The 25,719-nt window shown below is 54.4% G+C and overlaps 1 protein-coding gene across 2 annotated transcripts in view; it reads left to right on the top strand.

The window, feature by feature from the left end:
- Nucleotides 1-25,719, top strand: part of MAP3K14 (mitogen-activated protein kinase kinase kinase 14) — a 43,956-nt gene that overhangs the window by 15,099 nt on the left and 3,138 nt on the right. The window contains exons 2-15 of one of the 2 annotated variants that reach the window (XM_045489256.1): nt 6,217-6,380; nt 8,462-8,734; nt 9,873-9,942; nt 11,546-11,756; nt 11,867-12,484; nt 13,658-13,795; nt 20,075-20,204; nt 20,391-20,522; nt 21,029-21,133; nt 22,781-22,944; nt 23,249-23,399; nt 24,363-24,737; nt 24,947-25,053; nt 25,483-25,627. In XM_045489256.1, coding sequence (XP_045345212.1) covers nt 8,482-8,734; nt 9,873-9,942; nt 11,546-11,756; nt 11,867-12,484; nt 13,658-13,795; nt 20,075-20,204; nt 20,391-20,522; nt 21,029-21,133; nt 22,781-22,944; nt 23,249-23,399; nt 24,363-24,737; nt 24,947-25,053; nt 25,483-25,627 — 2,599 coding nt within the window. In that variant the 5' untranslated portion in view covers nt 6,217-6,380; nt 8,462-8,481. The remainder of the gene's footprint in view (nt 1-6,216; nt 6,381-8,461; nt 8,735-9,872; nt 9,943-11,545; nt 11,757-11,866; nt 12,485-13,657; nt 13,796-20,074; nt 20,205-20,390; nt 20,523-21,028; nt 21,134-22,780; nt 22,945-23,248; nt 23,400-24,362; nt 24,738-24,946; nt 25,054-25,482; nt 25,628-25,719) is intronic. The other variant, XM_045489255.1, reaches the window with a different exon arrangement.

Here is a 25,719-nt window from a genome sequence, read left to right as displayed (position 1 = left end):
AAGAAGAAGAAGAAGAAGAAGAAGGTGAGGGTGTGGTTAAGGGCCAGGGAGATGGTGAGGAGAGCCGGTGCCATAAGCAGTCAGAAATGGAGATCGTTAGTGCGATAAAACCGTTGGGAGGGACTTCCTGGAGGCATAAGTCGCGAGCTTGGTCCGTGAAGGAAAAGCAGGATGTCCAGGGTGACCCACACAAGGACATAATACACACAGGGACCTGTCGATTTGAGTCCCATGCAAGTGGGGTGTGGAGAGACCAGACTGGCCAGAGCCAAACCCTGTGTTTTTAGGGAGATAGCGGTCGGACAGATTATGGACCACAGAATTGATACTGGGCCCAGAAGCCGTGCCCAGCCAACAGATATCTCTGAACCTGAGGTTATGTTAAGGATGTGATGTTTTGAGATTAGCTTGGGATGGGAGGAGGTCTGGGAGAAGCTGGAAGTGAACGGACACGAGGTGGTTGCCTCGACCACCTGAAGGGGCCTACGGACCGTAGTGTGTCTGCACGTGCAGGGCCAGCCGGCGTCGGCGGCCGTGTAGTGGCAGTCGGGGGACAGTCGGAAATTTCATTCCATACATTGTGTTTACCCTGGCAGTTTGACCCATGGCCTTGGCGAGACCGAGGTTTTGCGGGCATGTCAGGTTTTTAGTTTACAATTGATCGGTGAGATTTTAATGATTGATGTGCATTCACATTTCCTGTCCTCCTTAATGGGAAACGCTTAGGCGGAAACTGCCCTCCTGGGAAGCAGGCCTCAAGCTGGCGCGTGAGGCCGGTTTGGAGATTCCTCCGGCTGAGTCTCAACTCAGAGTGCTCCTTCCTCCTTCCTCAGACGTGTCTCTAGGTCCCAGAGCTGGCTCAGCCTCTCGGCCTGAGGGAGGGAGTTAAGCCAGCCTCCCCCAGGCCTGCGGCTTTAAATGCTGTCAGCCCTGGCGGGAGATAGGGTGCTGGGAGGTGGGGTGGGGGTTCTGTCCTGAGCGCGCAGTTTACATTTAAACGCCCACGTCCACCCCCGTCGCCACCCCCGCCCCCGTCTGCCCCTACCCCTACCCTGTGGGTTCTTCCATCTTCTGGAACTCTGCCTCTGAATTCTACCCCTCTGGCTAAGAATTAACCCCTGCAGTTGCATCAGGACCAAACACATTTCCGTGATCTGGTACCCAGACGCCATCTGCAAACTCCTCTCTTGGGGCTCCCGGGCCTCAGCTTTGCCCACCAGCAACTTTGAGCTGTTTGAGGCTCCTTCTAGACTCACCTCAACTTTTGCCATTCCCTCCACCTGCAATACCCTCTCCTTTTTTTCTTGGGCAACTGTTGCTCGCCCCTTGAGATGTAGCCCGAGGGCTTTAGGAAGCCCCTCCTGACACACACCAGGCTGGGCCAGGTGCCCCTCCGCGTGTCCCCATTACATCTGCTGTGTGTCTGTGTGGGTCATTGCGTGACCATATTGTATTGGAATTTTCTTTCTTTCTTTCTTTCATTTTTTAAAATGTTTTTATTTATTTTTGAGAGAGAAAGAGAGTAAGAGTGCGAGCAGGTGGAGGAGCAGAGGGAGAGGGAGACACAGACTCCGAAGCAGGCTCCAAGCTCCGAGCCGTCAGCACAGAGCCCGACGTGGGGCTCGAGCCCCTGAACCGTGAGATCGTGACCTGTGCCACTGACTGAGCCACCCAGGCGCCCCTAAACATTTTTTTTTTAAATTCCATTGTTAATTTAATTGACCCACGTGTCATACGGATTCCTGCATCTTCCATTGTTTCTTGTATCTCATTTCTCTGGCTTACGTTTCTGTTTGCCAAAGCACATCCCTCGGGGACTATTTCAGTGAAGGTAGCGCCGTCTTTCCTGGAATTCTTGTTTCCACGTGTACGTATTTATGTGGGGGTTTTGTTGTGGTTGTTTTAAGAAAATGAAATGGCCTGTTACAACTAATCCGGTTGAAAGTCCTGACATCCCGGTGGTGCAACTCAGCTAGAACTCTGTCCAGCGTATTGCTGATTCCGCCTTTACCGGAGATCCTTCATTTTTGGCTCTCGTGCTTCCTGCCTGCCTACCCAGGCTAAGAAATTCTTGTGAACAGTGGGCCAACCCTGTGAGTAAAATAGAAGCAGGAATAGACACATGGGTAAAATCCTGCTCAGTTCCTTGATATTCCAGGTACTTCTGCCAACAAGGTTTTTTTTTTTTTATGTTTATTTATTTATTTTTGAGAGAGAGAGAGAGAGAGAGAGGGCAGAGGAGGGGTAGAGAGAGGGGGAAAGAGAGAATCCCAAGCAGGCTCCTTGATGTCAGCATGGAGCTGGACACGGGGCTCGATCTCAAGAACCGTGAGAGGGGCGCCTGGGTGGCTCAGTTGGTTAAGCGTCCGACTTCGGCTCAGGTCATGATCTCACGGTCTATAAGTTCGAGCCCCGCGTCGGGCTCTGTGCTGACGGCTCGGAGCCTGGAGCCTGCTTCAGATTCTGTGTTGCCCTCTCTCTCTGCCCCTCCCCTACTCTCTCTCTCTCTCTCTCTCTCTCAAAAATAAATAAACATTTAAAAAAAATTTTTTTTAAGAACCGTGAGATGGTGACCTGAGCTGAAATCAGGAGTCAGATGCTTAAACAACTGAGCCACCCAGGCAGTGGCTCAGCTTTTGTTCTAGAATGGAACTGGGAATACTTAGGTCCTAGGGGAAGGGGGCAGAAAGCTTGAGCCCTAACCCCATGGTAGATACTCTAGTTGTGTAAATTGGGCCTCATTTGTTTCCACAGGCAGCTTATCTCTTAGAGCCTTAACTTCTTCGTCTATAAAATGGGAATAATGTCACCAACGTTGCAAGGTTCCTGTGAGGTTCATCAATAAAGGAGACAAAGCACATAGTACAGGCCCTGGCATTTAGGGGACACTCACTGAACGCTTGTGGGGTGAATGCAGGTGCTTCATTGAGGGGATCGGTTATAAAGGATGGGTGAGGGCCAGAGGGATAGTAATAAAGGAAGAAGGTATTGTCTACTAGAGCAAAGGTATTGTCAGAGTGAGCAAAGGAAAAGAAGCAGAGGCTTACCCATTGCTGCTGCGCTCAGGCAAGTGAAAGAGACAGATTGGCTGGGACAGAGGCTGGGGGTAGGGGAGGTTAGGGAGAGCGGGCAGGGTAGAAAGGGGAGCCGGGGCTGAGTGTACATGGGGATCTCTGGATCTGCCAGGCCAGATGGCTGTTTTTGCCAGGCCTGCTCACGCTGCCTTGCACTTGACCTTGGTTCCCCTTCCTGCACAGCCCCTCATTCTTGATAGGCAGAGGCCAGCCCCGTGCGGCCTAGTGGCCAGGCAAGCTGAAGGCTCAAAAGAGGAAGCATCAGAATAAGATTGGTTTTCAACTAATATCTTATGAAGGAAGTTGAGTCATTCTGCTTCTGCTATGTGTCCCCTCTGGGCATTCAGAAGAGGATAAGTTTGTACTTCCAGATGAAATAGTCATGACAGGGATTTGCCCCGGTCTGCCCTGGTCCCGCAGTGGACATTTCCAAGATGACCCTACGAAACGGAGATTTTTATTTCCCTTTTATATACAGAGAACCGAGGCTCAGTGCGTTGAATGCCTCAGCTACGGCTGGAAACGTTGACTCTGTGATGCCAACACGGAGAAGTCCCATTGTCTCAGTGATGGCATTTGTGAGCCAGGCACAGGGCAAGAAAACGAACTTTGATCCAACATCTTCTGTGGGCCGGGCAGACCGCCTGGCGTGTCATGTACGCTACCTCACCTGGTTCTCAAAACAAGTCGGGAGCAGCTAACAGAAGAATCTGGGTGGTCTGCTCAAGGTTGAACATGCAGGCTTGGAGACAGCCACGTGGGTCCAGCCCCACCTCTGCAGCTTGTAGCTGTGCGGCTGTTCTGGCAGGCCACTGACCTTCTCCAAGCCTCAGTCTTCACATCTGAAAATGAGGTCGATAATGGTAGGTGCTTAGTGAATATCGACAGTGTTGATTCCGAATCGGTCATCCTGCCCTCCAGTGATCCTGACGAATCAGTTGCATCTGGTTGGGGAACAAATCTAGTTGGGGAACTAGAAGGAACCTTGGAAGATTTCCTAGGTCACTGGCTTTCAAGCTTTCTTCCTCAGAAGAGAGGACCTCGGCTTCCACGGAAATCCTGGGTGGATGAGAGAAAGCTGACCATGTGGGGCTCCCGCCCGCCTTCTTTAGCAAGCACCTCTTTCTTCATGTGAGCCATGTTATCATTTGCATGCTTTTAGCTCTTTTATATATTGGGCATTGAGCTAGGATTTCATTTGACAAAAATGGTCTCACTGCCTTTTTTTTTTTTTTTTTTTTTTAAGTTGCCAAAGCTAGAACTCTTATCCTCTAGTTCCTAGTCTGGTGTTTTTACTGTACTCACTAAAAGAGGGAACTGAAATATGATACATTTTAGAAAGGTTATCATCACTGAAGATCAAATTAAAGCATATTTTCGGACCTTCCAGTTAATCGGCAGTTCATTTAGTCTAAACTCCTGTCCCAGGATCCCAGGAACAGAAATTTTGCTGTTGGAGAAAACATTACTATCCTAGCCTTAAATAAGAACTGTCTGTTAGGACTTTCTGCAGTGATGGCGATGTTCTCTATCTGCACTGTCCAATATGATAGCTAGTGTGACTGAGGAACTGAGTTTAAATGTGATTGAATTTCAGTTGATTTAAATGTAGAGAGCCACATGTGGCTGCCATTTTGGACGGCACAGCCTTACAGTATAGAGCAGGGGTCAGATGGCAGTCTCTGGCCCCTTGGCATCAGAATCACCCAGAGAACTTGTCACAAGTACAGATTCTGGGCTTAACGCCCAGCAACTGATTCAGTATGTCTGGGGCGAGTGCATTTTAAAACTCATGAGGCCATTCTAACTTGCAGTCGGGTAGGAAACTGCTGTGTTTTTGAGCTCTTCCTTGACACGAAGAGCAATGCCAAAATCAGGCATTAACCCTGGTCTTGATCTTCTGGAGAGACTATGGTGACCTTCTGGGGAATGTCAGACCCTTAAAAATTATGATGGAAGCCGTGGACCTCTTCTCTGGAAAAATACAAACTGCATGTAGTTTCTGCGGTTCACAGACCATCCTGAAGCTGTCCTTGAAGCCACATTAAGAATTCCCCAACTCGGCTGGGGCGCCTGGGTGGCTCAGTCAGTTAAGCGGCCAACTTCAGCTCAGGTCATAATCTCACAGGTTGTGGGTTTGAGCCCCACGTCGGGTCTGATACTGAATAAATTCCACGCCTTTCTTTCCCCTTTTGTTCGTGGCCTTGTCAGTGAGCTGAGTGGGTGTGGCTGTTGCCAGGGCCCACGTCTTCAGCCCTGCGAGAGAGCAGAGAGGCAGAATGCATTTGAGACCTGAGTGGAGCTGGGGAGGGTGTCCAGACTGAGTAATGGATCAGGATTTTGACACGCCTTCAAAGGCAGAGGCGCAGCTGGCCCCCACTCAGTCTTCACCCCACAAGCTGCGGGAGAGAGAAGGGGCAAGGCTGTAGGGCAGCGGTCCGGGGCAACAAGCCCAGGGCTGGAAATGCCACTCGGCCAGCAGTCCCAGGCTTCATGAGAACCCCGGTTTTTTGTAGGCCAGGCCCCTTACAGAAGTGGGGAAGGAGGCGGGGGGAGGGGGGGCAGCAAGCGTGTGTGAATGTGTAGGAGACCTGCTGTCAGTTCAGAGTATCCTGAGAATAGCTTCTTGAACTTGGAGGCTGTCAGCGAGAGTCTGAGTCACGGTCACATGGCACAGGAGAAGCCGTACAGCTCCCAGGCCGTGATTTTGTGGCCCTGGGAGGTGAGGGTCAGCCTGTTTTCCCGTGCCCTTCACAGGTTCAGCTGCCAGCTGCTGGGTTAGTTTCTCAACGGCCTGCTTGTTCCTCTCTCTGCCTGCCAGGCTGTGGGATGAGTCATCAGGGAACTGCAGAGGAGGCCCTTAGCCCGGCTGCCTCAGCCTCAGCTTCTCTGGGCCTGGGGAGTCCAGCATGCTCATGGAGGGGGATCAGAGCCCCTGGCCAGTGGCCCAGCTAACCCCCAAGGTGAAAGGACGGCTCCTGGGAGAGAGGGGCCGCCCCCCAGCCTCTCTGGAGGGCTCTAGCTCACGATGAGCCATGTCAGACAGAGACAGCCCCGTGAGCCCAACGCAGCCAGTTCTCAAATAGCTGGGTGCCCCTGCAGCAATCACGGACAGCTTGGCCTCATTTGTCTCACTCCTCAGATGGAACTTTCTCCTTATCCCTGGTGCCCGGGATCATCCTGTCTCTGAAGGTCATCCTCCAATTCCCCCATTCAGCCAACATCGATCGTCTCGTCTATGCCCCGCCGTGCTATACTCTGAGGGCACCATTCCTGCCCTCAGGAGCCTTCTGACCAGGCAGGGCCGTGAGTTTCCCCCTTGAGTTTGCCTGTAGCGCAGGAGACTTGGGGAGGGGGCAGTACAGCCTGGAGCTGGAGGTTCCAGGCTGTGGTCCTGCAGTGCCACACGAGGCTGGGTGACCTTGGGCAAGTCTCCACCTGGTTTGCATCAGTTTCTTCAAGTGAGAATGAGATTAAAGCACTGCTGAGGTCCCTGCAGGCACACCTCTAGTGGTGTTAGGTCCGGAGGGCTTGGGGTTCGTTTTTTGTTTGTTTGTTTGTTTGTTTGTTTATTCTTGAGAGACAGAGCATGAGCAAGGGAGGGGCAGAGAGGGAGGGAGACACAGCATCTGAAGCAGGTTCCAGGCTCCGAGCTGTCAGCACAGAGCCCGATGCGGGGCTCGAACTCACAAACTGGGAGATCGTGACCTGAGCCGAAGTCAGACGCATAACCGACTGAGCCACCCAAGTGCCGTGGGGTTTGTTTCTAAGACCCCATTTTCCCTGGTAAAGAGGCTGAGATAGGTAGGCACTTGGAAGTCAGAACACCCCTTAGACTTCTTAAGGTCATCAGGTAACAACGAGACCTCCCATGCAGCCTCCTCAGCATCCCAATTTGGGGTCACACCCAAGCATCTGTGCTGAAAGCTGGAGCTGCTCTGACTTCAAAGCCAGCAGACCCTTGAAGGCAGAGATGAAAGGATCAAGTTAGTAGTGACCAACAAGCCCATCCCACCCTCACCCTCCCGCTCAGTGGAGCTGGTTCAGTGCTTTGTGGCCATTGCAGGGAGGCAGACTCCAGAAGAAGAGGGCTTCGGCCTTCAGATGCCCAGCCCCCCACCGTCCCATGTCAGCTTCTAGCCACCCAGGGCAAAGGGCCAGCGGTGTAGAGGTTCGCCTTCACACGGCCTGCCTTTCTGCCCCACGAGCACATGGAGGCGTGTTCCGGAATGAGTGCACTTACAGCAGGGAGCACTCCCATCTGTTAGCAACAGCTTTAGACCAACCTGCCAGCAGAGAGCACTTAATTAAAAACCTGTCTGAATGTGATGCCTTCTCAGGCTTGGTCTAAAGCAAGTCATGACCCAGGAGGGACCTACGCTTTGGGAGTCCACAGTCCTAGTCTTTAAAAAGGTTCCCAGATGGGAGCAATCCCAGATCGGCGCAGATCTCTTTCCTGACAGTTCTAGCCCACATGCTGTTTGCACAGATTGCCTCAGCGCTGGGCTCCCACCCCCTTGGGGTTTCCAGGGAACACACAGGGCCGCTGGAGAGAGAGCCCAGAGAGTTGAAGCCCTGTGCTTTGTCTTCAGATTTCTAGAGGTACAGGTTGGCGTTGGGGGCTCTAATACAAATTCCACTACTAATGTTGTCTGGAAGAATGAGGATACGTAGGTTGTCGGCAAATGAGTATTACACATGGAAGCATGGCAGTTCCTTCTGGAAGGCCACAGACAGATGTGTCCTGGGAAAGGAGTCGAGTGCAGGCGCTGTCATTCGCATGCTGATTTTTAGACTTTGTAACATTTCGTGTGTGTGTGTGTGTGTGTGTGTGTGTGAGATGTATATATGCACGCATAAATCTATATACACACACGCACATACATTTATCTACCTCCTGCAAGAGAACAAAAACTTAATTCTCCCCATTTGGAGAAGAGCCATCGTGGCCAGTGTAGACATGTCCTCCTCTAAGAAGGCAAGTCAGTGGGGTGACTGGCAGTTTTGGAGTATGGAATGTACCACCGTGTTCTGAGGGAGCAAAATTCACCATAAAATGAACCACAGAAAACGATTCGGCCAGTATTTGTAAAAGCAAGAATGAACCAATCCCAGATGTCGGTGCTGTGGTGGTTCTGGAGGAAGTGGGCTGGAATCCTCCTTGTGGGCCGAGTGGGGGAGTCTGTTTGTGGTGGTGTGCTGACAGGACCAGGGGTGGGGGCCTGTGCCACAAGGAACAAGAAAGGTTGACTCCTTCGTCACTTGGGCTGTTTGGAAGATAAATGTATGAGGCAGAGAGCCTTTCCCCCTGCTTTTCTCCTCCCACCCAGCCTGGCCCGGGGCCCCGTGGGATCCGAGAGTGACCTGCTCTGTGTCTGGTCCCTCAGGGCGAGCGTGAGCCTGGGAGATGGCAGTGATGGAAATGGCCTGCCCAGGCGCCCCTGGTTCGGCGGCCGGGCAGAAGGAGCTCGCCAAGGCCAAGGAGAAGACACAGGCGATGGGCAAGAAACAAAACCCCGCCAACAAGCTCGAGGCTGTAGAGAAGAGCCCTGTGTTCTGCGGGAAGTGGGACATCCTGAACGACGTGATCACCAAAGGCACAGCCAAAGAAGGCTCCGAGGGAGGACTGGCAGCGATCTCCATCATCGCGCAGGCCGAATGTAAGGGCCCGGGCTGGGGACAGAGAGGGCAGGTGGGCGGGCCTACAGGTGGGCACGGTCCCTGTGCCAGGGTGGCACGGCGCAGGGGTGGGAGGTCAGGGCAGCGGCTCTCTGAGATTTTCACAAGACACAGTCTGGGGGGTAGGCCAAGAATGAGTCGAAGCAGGAGCCGTAACGGTGCCGGGGAACAGAGCACAGAAGGGAGGAGTGGCGCAGGGAGGCTTTTGCCCGTCACAACCGGAGCAGGGGAAGAGAGCTGGGAGGCTTCACAGGTCCTAGGGCTCTTGGCAGGATCGTCAGGCAGGCCATTAGCCTTGTGCTGTGACCTTGGGCAGCCTGAGCATCTCTGGAGAGGCCCCAGACAGGAAAGGCCAGGTCTCCTGGAAAGCCCCTCTGGGGCCTGTAGGCCCTTCACCACCTTCCATGCTGAGGTGGCCCCACCCTAGAGAATGAACACCTGCTCTTGGGCCTGCTGAGCCAGTTGAGGGGACATAGGCCACTCCAGGGCGGGGCCTGGTCTGGTCCTTTCTGCTTCCACCCAAGATACTTCAAAATGACTCTGCCTGGTGACTGCCACCAGAGCCTGAGAAACCCCCAGGTGCCTGGGTGAGGCCAGAAGTCCTCCTCTCTCTCTCCCCCACCCTCCAAGAGGCTCCCCCCTCTCGGGGGAGAGCCTGGCAGCTCGTGGTGGCATTTTCCCACCTATACACATCTTGCCCTGAGTTCCGCTTCCTTCTGGCTGGTTTTTGAGAAGCGATGAGAGAATACAAATTAAAATGGAGTGAGCGAGATGCCCGTGGTCATAATACATGCATTTACACACATACAGACGTCCACAAGAGCTGATACTTACTGAACTGTTACTATGTGCCGGGCACTCCGTTGGGTGTGTTATGTGTTATATAGATCATCTCAGTTAAGGGCCACGGTGAAGTGAGGTGGGCACCCTTATCACCCCCTATTGTCAGCATGCCCTTTGCTCTTGTTGGCGGGGTGGTGGGCCGGCAGGCAGGTGGTGAGGCCGAGGCACGGCAGCCCAAGAGGGTATCTGTAAAATGTCTGTCTCCTCAGTGCTGAGTCCCTCTTCTTCCTCTCCTCCTTTCTGCCTGTCCAACCTCTCTTTTCCTTGACTCACAAGGTGAGAACAGCCAAGAGTTCAGCCCTACCTTTTCAGAGCGGATTTTCATCGCCGGGTCCAAACAGTACAGGTAAGGAGGCCAGCTTGCATGGGGCCCAGGGAACTGAAACCGCGTCATCCCTCCTCCCCCAGCTGCTCGCTCAGGCCGCTCCCAAGTGACCCCTGGCTCCCTCTTCCAGCACCTGTGGTTCAGCTCTTGGAGCCCGCCCAGGTTTTCCTGGCTGAACCGCTCTGTCAGCCAAAGAAGCTTTTCAAAAGCTTTTCATGGCGTGTGGATGACTGCCTCTGGGTCCCATCAGCTTGACGTTTTATTTTTATTCTCCTCGGAGTCCTTGCTGCTCCCCCTCGTTTCCCATCAATAGGGAGGGTGCTGGGAACAGGAGTCTTTTTCCCACTGGTGCGTGACCATGAGCGCAGGCGCCGAGGGGCCGCTCGAACTATGAGAGAAACCTGCTGATGTCTTTTCCCCTTCGAGACACACCCAAGGAGGGATGAGGGTTTGGGATCAGAAAGGGACCGACGGATTCACAGCTGGGGGGCCCCATGGAAAGGAGGCTAGAAGGGGGCTCAGTCTGCTCCCCGGGCTCCCCATCCCCAAAGATGGTTTTTGGCCAACTGCAGGTTGAACCTGGAAAACAGTTCCCTCCTCTACCAACAGATGGACTTTTTTATCATGGGGATTTGGAAAGCGTTCGTGATGAAAAGGTTGTGGGGAAGGCTGCTGCTTTTGCACCAAGAAATGCTCAGTGTTTGATCGGATTCCTTATGCCACCCCAGATGCCTTTCGGCCCAGAGTAGGGGGTTTCTGATGGGCCCATTTCTTTCAGGTGCCTGGGAGAAGCCCATAGGCCTCTAGCAGTCCCCCCCACCCAAGACTGGTGTGAGTCTGCCTCCTTTGCAGGGGGCAGAAGATAAGGCCATTGGGGGGGGGTGGGCAGCTAAGGCTGCGGCTTTTTCAGACACTATTCTGTGGCCAATGCCTTAATGCCTGGCAGGGGGAAAGCCAGCTTGGATCCATGGTGGTAGTGAGCCTGTAGGCTGTCAGAGGAGGGGAGCCTCCCCTGATACCGGGCATCAGCCCAGCCACGGTGTCTGTTTATACAGCAGCTTACATTCCCAGAAACCAGGTATCTCCAGGAACCAGTGGGGGGGGGGGGGGTTGGTCCCCAAACTCAACCGTCCCTCCGTCCAGAGGCAACAGAAACAGACTGTTGTCAGAGCTGAGAATGCCCGCTGGGGAGTGTGGCCCTCCTAGCCACACGCCCCCCGACCCCGGGACCTCTCCAGGGGCAGCCCACCCTGGAGAGCGGTGAGAGAACCTCGCGTCCTCCCATTCCCTGCCCCCCCCCCCAGAGAGCCACGTGCACCCCATCACGGTAGTAATAGCTGCTGTCTATCGGAAGCTTGCCTTGGGATCAGGCGCCGAGGTAGGCTTTCTAAATGAGCGGTTTCCTTTAAACCTCATCTTCCTCTGCATGGCAGGAAATCCTACACCCATTTTATAAATGAGAAAATGGAGGCTCCTTGGGGCTTAGGAACTCACCCACGTTCACACAAGGACTCCCTGGGCTGGGATCTGAGCTCAGGTCTCCACGACTCTAACGGCAGTTACCCGAGCTGTTCCGCCTTCCTGCCTCCTCACACTCGACGTGCGTATCCGTCCCTTTTGACAGCCAGTCCGAGAGTCTCGATCAGATCCCCAACAATGTGGCCCACGCAACCGAGGGCAAAATGGCCCGTGTGTGTTGGAAGGGGAAGCGTCGCAGCAAAGCCCAGAAGAAACGCAAGAAGAAGAGCTCCAAGTCCCTGGCTCAGGCGGGAGCGGCCTTGGCCAAACCCCTCCCCAGAACCCCGGAGCAGGAGAGCTGCACTGTCCCTGTGCAGGTGAGCCCCACCAGCGCCCCCCAGACCCCGGGCTCGTGGGGCCTTCGGGACGGTGCCTGTGCCTCAGCCTGGCCCTGTGTATGTACTACCACCTGTGTTTTCCCCCACAGGAGGATGAGTCCCCACTGGGCCCCCCATATGTGAGGAACACCCTCCAGTTCACCAAGCCTCTGAAGGAGCCGGGCCTCGGCCAACTCTGTTTCAAGAAGCTTGAGGAGGGCCTGCGGCCCGCACTGCCTCGATCAGAACTCCACAAACTGATCAGCCCCTTGCAATGTCTAAATCACGTGTGGAAACTCCACCACCCCCAGGATCTAGGCCCCCTGCCCCAGCCTGCTCACCCCTTCCCCTACAGCAGACTGCCCCATCCCTTCCCGTTCCACCCTCTCCAGCCCTGGAAACCTCACCCCTTAGAGTCCTTCTTCCTAGACAAACTGGCCTGTATAGACAGCCAGCAGCCCCTGTCCGGCCCCCACCTGGGCAAACTGGCCTGTGTGGACGGTCAGAAGCCTGTGCCCGGCCCACACCTGGAGCCCGGCTGCCCGTCCCGGGGCCCGTATGACAAGTTTTCTGTGGAGGAATACATGGTACACGCCCTGCAAGGCAGTGTGAGCTCAGGCCAGGCCCACAGCCTGGCCAGCCTGGCCAAGACCTGGTCGGCAGGAGGTTTCAAGCCCCAGAAGCCCAGCCCTGAAACGATGGACAGCGAGGGGGTCCTGCTTACAGAGGTAAGCCATCCCCCAAACGCAGGTACATGTACCACCCGCTCTGGGGCCCAGAGCAGCAGCCGGCCATCAGGCGGGACCTGTTCTGGGGGGGGCGAAGCATCACTGGAAACCTGCCAGACCCTTTTTACTTCCCACCTTTGCGGGGAGTCGGGGTGGGGCAGGGCATAGTCTTCACTCTGTATCGAAGTATCTGTATCGTCATCAGATAGTCGGAAAGTGCTCATCCCTGGCGAGAGGCGGTATCCCCTGCTTCACCTCCAGATCATTCTTCAGGCTTTTTAGATATTTCTGCTTTGAGTTCTTCTGAAGTTATTGCCGAACTTATTCAGTTATTGCTGAAGAGTGTGTGTGTGTGTGTGTGTGTGTGTGTGTGTGTGTTGAATGATACACATACTGAGAAAGAGGAATAAGCAAGCATCAACTGCACATGTTCCCTCCTGACCCCTGCTATGAAAGGCGAGGATTTTGACCATCTGCACTCCCCCCTGGCCTTCCTCTTTCCCTCCAGTGCTCTGCTGGAGAGCTTTATAACTCTAAGCTGATTTTACCAGACTTCAATTTCTGGGGTTCATTCCATCCATCTTTGACATGATCCCTTGTCCCCCACCCCTCTTCATGGTCCCTTCCCTTTCTTCTACCTTATAGCTTCGGAGCTATACTTTTGGTCAAGGTTGTTGATAGTTCCATTTTTTTAAAGTTTGATTTATTTATTTTGAGAGAGAGGTTGGGGGCCGGGGGTGGGGCAGAGAGAGAGGAGAGAGAATCCCATGCAGGCTCCGCCCTATCAGTGCAGAGCCCCGTGCGCGGCTCAAACCCATGACCTGAGCCAAAGTCAAGAGTCAGACGCTTAACCGGCTGAGCCTCCCAGGCGCCCCGACAATTCCATTTGTGTCCCACAACCGCAAGTCTGGGGAGAAGGATCTTTCGCCACAAGGGTCGGCTTAGCTTGGGCAGCCGGCGAGGCTGTCCACTGCCTTCACTTTATTCCTGTAACTCCCTCTGGTCCTGCCCCTGCAGAGCCCTGCCTCAGACCCGGGGGTGTCTTTGGTGGTGAGGGCTCTGCCCCAGCAGCCTGGCAAGGACGACCAGCCAGAGAGCCTTCCTCACTGTAACCCTTCGTCCCGCCCGCTGCCCTCGTCACTGAAACTGGCTTCTGTCTCCTGCCAACCCCAGAAACTCAAGCCAGTGGATTATGAGTACCGAGAGGAGGTCCACTGGGCCACGCGCCAGCCCTGCCTGGGCAGAGGCTCCTTCGGAGAGGTGCACAGGATGCAGGACAAGCAGACTGGCTTCCAGTGTGCGGTCAAAAAGGTAGGCCCGAAAGAAAAAGGTGCGCCTGGGCTCCGGGGGCTGCAGAGGGAAGCCAGGCAGGTGGCCTGTCGTGTTCCTTCTGCTTTCTTTCAAGGGCAATCACAGGGCAGCCATGGCTCTGGCTTGTTAACAGAGCCTGGCTGTCGCTGGGCACCCTGGGGTCAGCTGGAGCCGGAAGGGAGCAGTCTCGGTCACATGTCCCGGCCTGGGAGCTGCACTTGGTGTGCGTGTGTCAGATGGAATATGCAAGTGTGCACGCGTCCTGGGCCACTCCTGATGCCGGGGCCCTTAGGGGCAAGTCCAAACCTGGAAGGTGTTGGCTCGTCATGCAATCGTGTTGAGCTGAAACCCCTAAACCACATAGTGGGGCTGCTCACGCCTGGGCCAGAAGGTAAAAACCACCACAACAATAACCTGCCCCTAACGGGTGCCTCTTGGACGAGGCCATGCGCTTGGGACGTCAGATCTGATTTCGGTTTGGACTCTGCCTCCTGCTGGCGGGAATAATAGGTCCTGGGAGGTGGACCTTATGAGGAAATGAGACTTAGCAAGAGACCCAGGCTTGGCTAGCTCCAGAGTCTGGCTACGATCCACTCTGTAGGAAGTGGGCAGGGGAAGAGACTCATGGTCCTGGGAATCGATGCGAGCAGGGGCGTGAATCGCCTCCCCTGCTCCCTCGTTTCACCGGGGTAGAACTGGGGACCGGAGAAGGTAGCGTGCCTTGCCTAGAACCGTAGAGCTGGGCCTGGAACTGAGGCCTCCTTGAGCCGCAGCAGAACACAGACTTTGGTGCTGGCCCTGGTCCCCTTCAGGTGTCTTTTCTCCTACCCCCACCCTCAGTTCACCTTGACTGGAAGCCACCTTGTCCTCGGCCCAAACTCAGCCTCAGAGCTAGCGCCCAGGACCGCAAGAGGCTGAAATGAGAAACGTTTCGAGGGGCCGTTTTCTTGGCCCGTGACAAAAGGAAATAAGCTAGCTCCCCGGTAGACCTTGTTTTCAAGCAGGTCTTGTCAGGGACCCTCTGCTCCCCCCAAAGGGAAGAGGACCAAAGGCACGCTCAGGCCCCGGGCTGAGGCCGCTGCTGCTTGTGGCTTTCAGCGGTGAGGACGCAAATTGTGATGTGAATACCCTGGCTTCCTTGGCTTGTAGGTGGGCCGGGATGTTATAGTTGGAGAGCTTGGGCCCCCGGGTGATGGGCTGAGAGGGGGACTATCCGTAGGTATTACCCCAAACTTCAGACACACTGTGTCAACGGAGCGGGCCCCACCCCCGCCTCCTCCCGCCGGCCCGGGCACGTGCTGAGTGCCCGCCAGCGTGGGCCGGCATTTCCCACTGGGTGCCAAGGCCATGTGCCCTCCCCGGGCCATCGGAGAAGGCTCAGCTGTCCCTCCTGAAGGCTGGGTGGGAGGAGAGCGAGAGTATGAAGTGTCCTGGAGTCCAGTGCCCAGCGCTAGGGGAGCTTAGTCACTGGGCTTCTCAGCTGTCGCCCTGCTGAGGTTCTCCGGGGTCCCAGGCAACAAGGAAAACAACCCTGATATAGTAGAAGACAGATACTCCATTTCTCACCTCCCCAAGGCAGGCGGAAAAGCTCCAAGCACAACGAGTAGGCTCCCCAGGGCCAGAACTGGCCGCTTCCAGAATCTGCCTCCCCGACCCAAGAGCTCAGTGGGGTGGCTTTGGGGCCGCCCACACAGCTGCCATCGGGTGGGCAGACAGCCCCTCCTTTCTCTCCTTTTTCTGGGGGTGGGGGGGCGGGATGTAGAGCAGGCACTGGGGGAGGGGGCAGGGATCAGAGGTCAGAGCGGGTCTGTGCACTCTCCAGTGTTCCCTGAGGAAGATCCAGCATGTGGAACAACAGCACTTCCTTGGTCCTCCTTCTAGAACATCCATGGCCTCGGGTCAGATGCTGACTGGTCACAAGTCCAGGGTTTAACGCACGGGGGTCTGTTCACTTTGTTAAGGCCTTGTTTGATCTTTTAATGGCAAATAAACACAGGCTCATTATAGAAGATTTCAAAGGATACCCCAAAACACAAAAGTCCTTGTTCCCCAATCCCGTTCACAGAGGCAGCTGCCCTTTGACATCTTTTTAGACTTTTTATGCATACATAAACATGTAGTTGCTATTATTAAAACGAGACTACTCTAGAGGCTGTCCTGTGCCATATTTTCCATGTGATCGCATATCGTGGACACAGTTCCTTATTGGTACCTACATGTCTCTCTAGTGCTTTTTATCAGCCGACGTAGAAGTTCGTATCCTCGCCAGTGGATGAATTTATAGAACGTGTGAACTCCTGGAACTTTGTTCAATGGTGTATCTGTGTGTGGCACACACATTTTGGATGGGGAAGCGTCCGTTATCATGTATTGGGTGTTAAAGACGTCTGTGGCCCAAAGAGGGTTAAGAACCATTCATTTAAGAACATCTGGCTCCTGCATGGAGTTCTGGGAGCCTCCTTTTGACTCTGCCTCCGATTGGGTTAGTGTGGCCTTGGCCCAACCCAGCCGTTACCAAGCACCTGGTCTGTGCCAGATACGGTGCCAGGGGCTAGAGGCAAAGCTGCGGCATCCACACCCCCGGAAAGGCTTGGCAACGTTGTATTGGGGGATGGACATTTACATGGCATAAAGGTGGTAGAAAGCAGCCGTCAACAAGGTACACCAGTGAGGGCAGCCTGGACGAGCGCTGAGAAGGGAATCTAGGACTGAGGGGAGAGTATCTCCATGGCGACGAGGAAATGGGGGGACCCCTCTGTTTATTCGACTACTGTGCGCCCAGTACTGTGAGTTACTTTGCGCGTATCTTACGTTCCCGGGATCTTTAAAAGAATTTACAGAATTGCTATTTTCCGCGTTTTTACTGATGAAATAAAATGGATACAAATACTGAATAAGAGGGAGCGTTTTAAGAAAGAAAAGTCAATCCCCAGCGTCAGCATGCAGGCAGTTAAGCGGGGGAAGTGGCTTGTGGACTTGGCAGTCAGGGGATTGCTGACCGCGCTCCCACCTACACGCTCCCGAATGTACGTGAGAACGTCCTGGATGTAAGAGCTGATACTCCTCGGAAGGCCTTCGGTGAGGCGGGGCAGCTGGCACCCCAGAGTCAGGCTTCCCCAACTAAAACCCCACCTCTGAGACTTCCTACCAGTGACCTTGGGCAAGTTATTTGTCCAGACTCTAGCTTCCTCGTCTGTAAATTGGAGATGAGAATACCACCCCATAGGCTATTGTAAAATGTAAATAACGAATGCTCATAAAGTGCTTAGAATGGTGCCTCGCATGTGTTCAGTGGGCAGTGAATATTAGTTTTCGTGAACACCCTCACCATAGTCCAGCCCCTTGCTTTAACAGATGAGGACCCTGAGGTCCAGGGAGGAGAGGTGGGCCAGCTGGGCAGCCGTGTGCTTTCTCTCCAGCTGCCCCGCTCGGGACTGCCCTTTCTGCTTGCTCTCCCTGGGGCTGGCACAGACTTCTAAATCACCTTGTGTTTTGGAGTGTCCCCTCTGACCCGCCCCCACCCGGGTCTGGGTGAGAATTGAAAAAAATTTTTTTTAAGATTTTCATTTTTATTTTTTATTTTTTTTTGAATGTTTATTTTTGAGAGAGAGACACAGACATAGTGTGAGCAGGGAAGGGGCAGAGAGAGAGAGAGAGAGGGAGACTCGGAATCTGAAGCGGACTCCAGGCTCTGAGCTGTCAGCACAGAGCTCAAGGCAGGGCTCACAAACTGTGAGATCATGACCTGAGCCAAAGTCAGACACTTAACTGACTGAGCCACCCAGGCGCCCCCTAAAGATTTTTATTTTTAAGTAATTTCTACACCTAGCGTGGCTTGAACTTACAACTCTGAGATCAAGAGTCATGGGCTCTACTGACTGAGCCAGCCAGGTGCCCCTGGGTGAGAATGTTCTCAACATTACTGGAATACTCCAGAGGACTTATGGATTTCTTAAAAGTTAGGGCAGAGGTTCCCAGCCTTTCTTGGTTTGCAGCCCTTAGTGTCAGTAATTTTTTTTTTTTTTTAAAGTTTATTTCTTTTTTTTTTTAATTTTTTTTTTCAACGTTTATTTATTTTTGGGACAGAGAGAGACAGAGCATGAACGGGGGAGGGGCAGAGAGAGAGGGAGACACAGAATCGGAAACAGGCTCCAGGCTCTGAGCCATCAGCCCAGAGCCTGACGCGGGGCTCGAACTCCCGGACCGCGAGATCGTGACCTGGCTGAAGTCGGACGCTTAACCGACTGCGCCACCCAGGCGCCCCAAGTGTCAGTAATTTTTCATGACACCCCAGGCCAAAACAAATACCTAAAAGTTCCGTTTATTAAAGTAATTAGGTCAAATAGTGTTTTTCCTAACAACTTAGTAGTCATTTGAATAACAATACACATAAGTTGAAAGGAAATTTCCTTCTATTCCTAATCATAACTACTAACGGGATGTATGCCTCGTTGGGCACTGCACAACTTCTCAAAATTTTGAAATCAGATCAGACATCCTCAGCTTCATATCCTGCTTCCTATCCACCCCCCCCCAAGTACTTGTATCCCCGCAAGCTCCAAAAACCTAGCTTCGTAAAGATACATGGAAAGAATGGAGCGCAAGCTAATGTTGAAACTGGACTATCTTGAGGGAGTAATTTACGCGGTGTCCCACAGATAGCCATCATCCCTGCTCCCCTCAAAAGTAAAACATCTTGGGGGCGCCTGGGTGGCCCAGTCGGTGAAGTTGTCCGACTCTTGGTTTCGGCTCAGGTCATGAGCTCACGGTTTCGTGAGTTCAAGCCCCGTCTAGTTCTGCGCTGGCAGCGTGGAGCCTGCTTCGGAGGATTCTCTGCCCCTCTCCCCCTCGTGCTCTCTCTGTCTCTCTCAAAATAAAAAAACAAGAAAGAAAGAAAGAAAGAAAGAAAGAAAGAAAGAAAGAAAGAAAGAAAGAAAGAAAAACATCCTGCAGCACCCTGCCAAGTCCTCTGGGGTGCCCCAAACTGCTTCAGCTCCGTTTGGGAGCCCGAGAGTTAAAGACCTTTGCTAGTACGAGTCCTGATGGTGAATTCATTCCAACTCAGGTTCAGAGCTGGAAACGCTGACAAAGAGTCAAAATTTCTGCAAGTTGATTAACCAGACCAGATACTCTGTAACCAGAAGAGAGACATTTTCCACTGATAGGCGAAAGTCCAAAAGCCCCACATCGTCAGGGCTCCTGCCAAGTCAGCATGTCTCCAAGCCAGACTGCCAGGTCCTGAGTGATTTCTTCCAGGCTGGTTTTGTTGCCACCGGCGCCCCCTGGTGGTACCTGTTAAGACTAACAGGAGAACCAGTGGCAACCGGAAAGGAGAGGACAAGTGTCTGTTAGGACTTCTAAGTGTTTAATAAGTTGCTCTTATATGAGCTGGAGGGAGGAAGGGGGCAGCTAACATTTCCTGAGCACCCGCTGGTTGCGAGGCCTAGTGCTGGGTTATCATCCCTCCAAATCCTCACTCTACGCGGGAGCAGATGCCACTGTCATCACCGTTTGCACGTGGAAACACAGCTTAAGGGACACACTCTACCTTTGGAAATGGCCAAGCCAGAGTCTCAGTCTAGGATGATTGTATCCTAGGCCTGTTTCTTCCCGCCTTGCCGTGCTCATCCCTACACAAAGGAGTGGGTGGTCCCTATGGGAGGGACCTTGGCCAAACCCCTCCCGTTAGAAGCCTCCTTTTGCCCAGATCCCGGGGAAACAGCTGCAAACAGAATAAACAGGCACTGCTCCGTCTACATGGGCACTTTCGCCTTCAGGGGAAAGACAAATAATTACGAGCTGAGAAATGTGCTGAGGATCCAGAGGCACTGACAGAGCCAGGATCCTTGGCTGCCATCGGCTCTGGCTACAGATAAGATGGAAACCCAGCCTCTGAAGAGTAGACGTGCATGTTGATAAACAGAAGGTCTCATGTCCTCGAAATGGCCCAGACATTTGGGCTGGGGCAAAAAAAAAAAAGTTCTGTGTTTGGCAGATTTGAGGGCAGGCAGCGTGCCAGGAGCCTGGATAAGGGCTGTAGTCTTTGTGATTCCGTGTATTTCCACACACATCAGCAGTGCAGAATTTTAACCAAGCACTGGATGTTGAACCTGACCCCTCAGGGTATACAGTTTAGTCTCTGTGGCTCCAGTAGGCCCACCAGGGCCCTGCCTGGCCTCAGAATCGTCACTGGGAACATCAGCAGTCTCTGTGCAGGGGCACTGGGGAACCAGCCCTTGTCCCTCAGCCTGACTCACAGCTACCTCTGCGCCCTGTCAGGTGCGCATCGAAGTGTTTCGGGCAGAGGAGTTGATGGCATGTGCAGGATTGACCTCACCCAGAATCGTCCCTCTGTATGGAGCTGTGAAGGAAGGTCCTTGGGTCAACATCTTCATGGAACTCTTAGAAGGTAAGGAGCCAGGTTCAGAGCCAAGGGTTGACCTTGGTCCCCAGTTATTCCATTTTTAATCTCTTGACCCTGCGACATCAGCCGGAAAGGCCTACTTTCCACCACCTGCCCTTTGAAGGCCTTTGCTTGTGGCCTGCTTGCAGGCCTGGAAATGCACCATGTAAAGACTGGCCGTTGGTCTCCTAGGTGGCTCGCTGGGTCAGCTCATAAAGCAGAAGGGCTGTCTGCCGGAGGACCGGGCCCTTTACTACCTAGGCCAGGCTCTGGAAGGGCTGGAGTACCTTCATACCCGAAGGATTCTGCACGGAGATATCAAAGGTGAGGCTTGTGCCCCCACCGCCCTGGTCCCCAGCGGCCTCCTCCTTCCTTACCTCAACCTGCCTGACTTCCTCCCAGATCTTCTGGGCCTGCCTGACCGTCCCCAGTGGCAGGTCCCACGTCAGGCTGGCAGGGCTGTGCTGGCAGGAGGGGGAAGTGTGTTCCCCAGGCCCTTAGCCCGGCACCCTAGTTGCCAGTGGGCAGTGCCTGCAGAGAACTGCAGATGGAGTTCCTAAGCACTGGTGACCACTGGGGGAGGGTGGGGGCAGCAGAGCTGAGTGGCAGTGTCCCAGGAGTAAACTGTCCCCAGACCTCAGAGATCCGCCCGCTCCCTGCCTCTAGTCCGAACTGATAAACCTCCTCCCTTCCTTATGACTAATAAAACTAATCAGAAGCAGGCAGCTGTCATGTAGGGTCAGCCAGAAACTGCCTCCCTGGAGGTCCAGATGGGGCTGGGGCCTGGAGTGACTCACCTGTTCCTCTTCTTCTCTGGGGTGGCCTGGCAGCTGACAATGTGCTCCTGTCCAGCGATGGGAGCCGTGCAGCCCTCTGTGACTTCGGCCATGCTGTGTGCCTTCAACCCGATGGCCTGGGGAAGTCCTTGCTCACGGGTAAGCCCCGCCTCCTGCCTCCCTCCCCCACGATGACAGTCACCACTAGCCTTCACGAAGCATTAGCCTTCTCCTGTGCTTTCTGTAATAGCAGTCAGAGGTGTGAACCCTTTTTGTCCACCACAGTATTTCAGCCCATCAACAACCCTAGGTCAGCAGAAAGCTTTTGTTACGCTTAAATGCAAGAATGAGTATCGGGTCCTCGTTTCTGATATTCCTGCTACACAGAGAAGGGAACGGAAAGGCTGGCTGCCTCTCATCCAGCCTTTTCTGGGTGGCTCGGCTCCCAGCCTGTGGCCTCAGCCGTCCTGGGCCTCTGAGCACAGTTTCTGGAAGCACAACACGAGGGCTGACCAAGAGGCCTGGGCTCTGTAGCTGGAGAAGCATCTGTTTTTAACTTAAATCTTCTGATTAGTAAAGTAAGCCACATCCATTGTGACATATTTAGCAACTACAGAGTGAAGTGGTGTAGAAGAGGAGGGAAAAAGGAGCTACCCTGTTCCTCTTGCCCAGAGACATAATCACAAACATTGTAGATCACTCCTTCCATCTCTTTTCTTCCTGTACCTCGTTAAGGCCATTATAACACAATTCTGCTCTTTTTTCATTTATAGCGTTCTGCATAAGGTTATTTCCTCTTGACCAAAGGAAAATCAACCTCTTATTTATTTAGACAGAGAGAGCGCAGGGAAAGGGCAGAGGGAGAGAATCCCAAGCAGGCTCCACAGTGTCAGCGCAGAGCCCCGTGTGGGGCTCGAACCCACGAACTGCAAGATCATGACCTGAGCCGAAACCGTGAGTCAGACGCCCAACCGAGCCACCCAGGCACCCTAGGCAAAAACCGTTTAGAAGTGATTCTCTGACAGGGCACCTGGGTGGCTCAGTCAGTTAAGTGCCAGACTTCGGCTCCGGTCATGATCTCATGGTTTGTGGGTGCCAGCCCCGTGTCAGGCTGTGTGCTGACAGCTCAGCGCCTGGGGCCTGCTTCAGATTCTGTGTCTCCCTCTCTCTCTCTGCCCCTCCTCTGCTCACCCTCTCTCTCTCAAAAATAAAAAGCATTAAAAATTTTTTTAAGTGATTCTCTATCATTAGAGGACTATCTTGGTCATTCTGAAGATGTATATTGAAAACAGACACCTGCCTGTATTATGAAAATAATTTATTTTCTAAAACCTTTTGCAGAAAGTAGAACTAAGAAAAAATAAAAAATACAGATCACCAGAGTGGGGAAAACAACTTCCTATCTGGTATCGATCCTTCTAGTCTGCCTAGAAGTTTGTTTGGTTGTTTTTTTGTTTTTGTTTTTTTCACTTGCTAACATTGCGGGAACATCATAACCATTAATTAGTCTCCTGCCACATAATTTCGAACGCCCAGGCCCCTCCCCAGTGTTAAAAAGCAGTCTAAGAGTTTGGGCCAATGGGTAGAGCCCATATTTTGGGTGATGCCTTCTTTGTGCCAGTCTCCAGGGGAGCCCCTGACTTAGCTCATCCCCGGCAGATTTGAGCTGGAGGCTTTTTCTCTACTTGAGGCCCGTTAACAAAGACAAATTCAAGGTATCCCGGGAATTGACTAGTGTGGTCACTGCCAAGGCTCTTGCCCCCCAGAGTTCACGGTTGGCTTTTCCGCCTCACCTCACCCCCTCAGGGGACTACATCCCTGGCACAGAGACCCACCTGGCTCCAGAGGTGGTGATGGGCAAGCCCTGTGATGCCAAGGTGGACGTGTGGAGCAGCTGCTGTATGATGCTTCACATGCTCAACGGCTGCCACCCTTGGACCCAGTACTTCAGAGGGCCACTGTGCCTCAAGGTCAGTGACAGCATGCGGGAGGGCCAGGAGGCCCACGGGCCCGGGGCTGCAGACTTGGGGCGGTCCCCATTTTGGCTGCTCTTCCGTGGCCGATGGGAACAGGAAGAGGCCTCATCGTAAACGTGGGAGCCTCACTAAAACACTTGCCACCCAGATCGGTGGGCCCAAGGGGACATCCCAGGTGAGGGATCTCCTCAGGTTCATGGCAGGTCAGGGCTGTCTTCCACTCGTACTCTGGGTGCTGGGAAGTGAGCGGGGGGGTGGGGGTGGGGGCAGGCCACACACATTGCCTTCTGACCCACAGATTGCCAGCGAGCCACCGCCTGTGAGGGAGATCCCACCGTCCTGTGCCCCTCTCACGGCCCAGGCCATCCAGGAGGGGCTAAGGAAAGAGCCTGGGCACCGCGCGTCTGCAGTGGAGCTGTGGAGGAAGGTCAGCCTGGCCCTGCAGCATGGTAAGAACCCCACACTGGCTGCAGGGGTGAGAGAGTCAACACGGCCCATACCGACCCAGCACCAAAGAGATTCTCGCTGGGACATGCCGGAGGGCCCGCACTGCAGGGTCGTTTGCAGGAGAGGAGTAGGCTCAGTGGCGGGTCCCTGGCTGGGAGACTGGAAAGGCCAGAGGCAAGGGTGGTGGGCAGGGTGGGCCCCGTGGAGCACCACGCAGCAGTTAAAGCAACCCAGTGGCACAGAGCAACCTGGCTGGATTTTGAAACCGTGGTGTGCTGGGCAAAAAGGAGATGGACAGAGCGAGGCCTAGAACACAATACCTTTTTTGTAAACGAGATATTGAAAAATAAAAACAACACACAGTTTGCAAGAACACGATCGAACCCAAAGTGACACAGCAAATATAATAGAAGGTCACGGGGCGGGGGAGGGGGGGAGGGGGGTGGGCGGTGCAGGGGAGAGGCAGTGGTTATGGGAATGAAAGGGGAATAAATAAAGCAGGAGAGAGATCCCGAATGCCCCCCCTCCCACAAAACATAGATGAACTGCCCCCCCCCCCCACTCCAGAGAAAGCGTGGAGTGTGGGGAAGAAGGGAAGAAGGGGTAAGAGAGATGGGGGCGGGGCGGGGCGGGTGGTCAAGGAGGCCAGTGTAGATGGGAACTCAAAGTTGGTGTTACCTCGGAGCTGTTTTTAAATCTTTACCATTTACAAAGTCCTTCTCTGGAGCCAATTCTGGCATTTTTAAATTTGTGATGGTTACCTAGAAGGAAAATAGAATAAAAGACAGAAATACCATCCTGTTCCCACTGTGGGAGGCCGTCTTACGGAAGAGGCCGCCTCCGAGACCGCAGCGTCCCCTAGTGGGGCAAGAGCCCTCCGTCACTGCTTGCCTCCAGCCCTCTGCTCGGGAAGGGCCACCTGGCCGGGCCTATTTCCACCTCACCGCCTGTGCTCTGTTTTGTAGTGGGAGGTCTGAGGAGCCCTTGGAGGGGAGAGTATAAAGAGCCAAGACATCCGCCGCCACACCAAGCCCATCCGCCGCCCAGCCAAGGCCACTCTCCCCGGACGCCACAGGCCCAGCCGAGGGAGCTCTCACCTGGGGCTCCGGGGCCCCAGCCAACCGAGGACACGACAGGCGGGGCCCCTAAGCTCCAGCCTCCTCTACCCCCAGAACCCCCAGAGCGGAACAAGTCTCCAAGCCTCAACTGGGGCAAGGAGGAGTCTGGAACATGGGAACCATTACCTCTGTCCTCCCTGGACCCGGCCCCTGCCAAAAACCCCAGCTCGGCGGAGCGGAAGGCGACCTTCCCAGAGCAGGAGCTGCAACAACTGGAAATAGGTATGGGCGGCCACGGCTGCGACCTCTGGGTCCCCGCACACAGACCTGAGCCTCCCCCAAGGCCCGGGTTTCATCCCCTGCGCAGCCAGCGTGGGCTCTCTTCTAGGCCCTTCCCTCAGAGGTCAGCTCCTGCGGTCCGTGCAGCCCCACACACAGCCGGGCCGGGCCACTCCCGGTCTTCCACAGCCGTCCTCTGCCCTCCTCTCCAGAACTGTTTCTGAACAGCCTGTCCCAGCCGTTTTCACTGGAGGAGCAGGAGCAGATTCTCTCGTGCCTCAGCGTCGACAGCCTCTCTCTGTCAGACGACAGCGAGAAGGTAAGCCGGCCGGGGACCCAGGGCCGGGGCACGGAGCTTTGTGTCCAGCTGGTGAAGGGGCTGTGTGCAAGCAGCGGCGAAGGGAGGCTGGTGGGGGGTCACCCCTTCCTTTTGGAAGGGCTCCCCCCCGGGGCAGGGTGTCGCACTTACTCAGGATGAGCCAATCCGTCTCCAACGCACCTGGGGAACTGGGGAGCCGTTTGGCTACTCGCGATCGTGGGGATGGAGATTTGGGCCTGGGGCCCCCTGGAAGTACTCTTCACCGCCCCCTCCAGACCCCAGCTTAGCCCCAAAAGTGCCCAGTGGGGCCACGCTCCAGCCCGGGACACGAGCGGTTCCTCGCCCCCGAGCCCTTCCGCCCCAAGCGCCATCAAGGCCACAGATGGTTCCCCAAGCCCGGGGGCCTGAGTTGCGCCCCTCTTGTTTCAGAACCCGTCAAAGGCCTCTCAGAGCTCGCGGGACACCCTGAGTTCCGGTGTGCACTCATGGAGCAGCCAGGCAGAGGCTCGCAGCTCCAGCTGGAACATGGTGCTGGCACGGGGGCGGCCCACCGACACTCCAAGCTACTTCAATGGTACACCCCAATACTTGCCTGCCCAGCTGCCCCCACAGCACCTGATCGGCCTGCGACGAGGGAGTCCGAGGCAGTTTATGTCCCCCTTCTCC

Source organism: Leopardus geoffroyi, chromosome E1 (genome assembly GCF_018350155.1).
Source record: "Leopardus geoffroyi isolate Oge1 chromosome E1, O.geoffroyi_Oge1_pat1.0, whole genome shotgun sequence".
In the NCBI taxonomy this organism is placed as follows: domain Eukaryota; kingdom Metazoa; phylum Chordata; class Mammalia; order Carnivora; family Felidae; genus Leopardus; species Leopardus geoffroyi.
The sequence above is the reverse complement of the archived record's forward strand: the minus strand, read 5'-3'. Positions and strand labels throughout refer to the sequence as shown.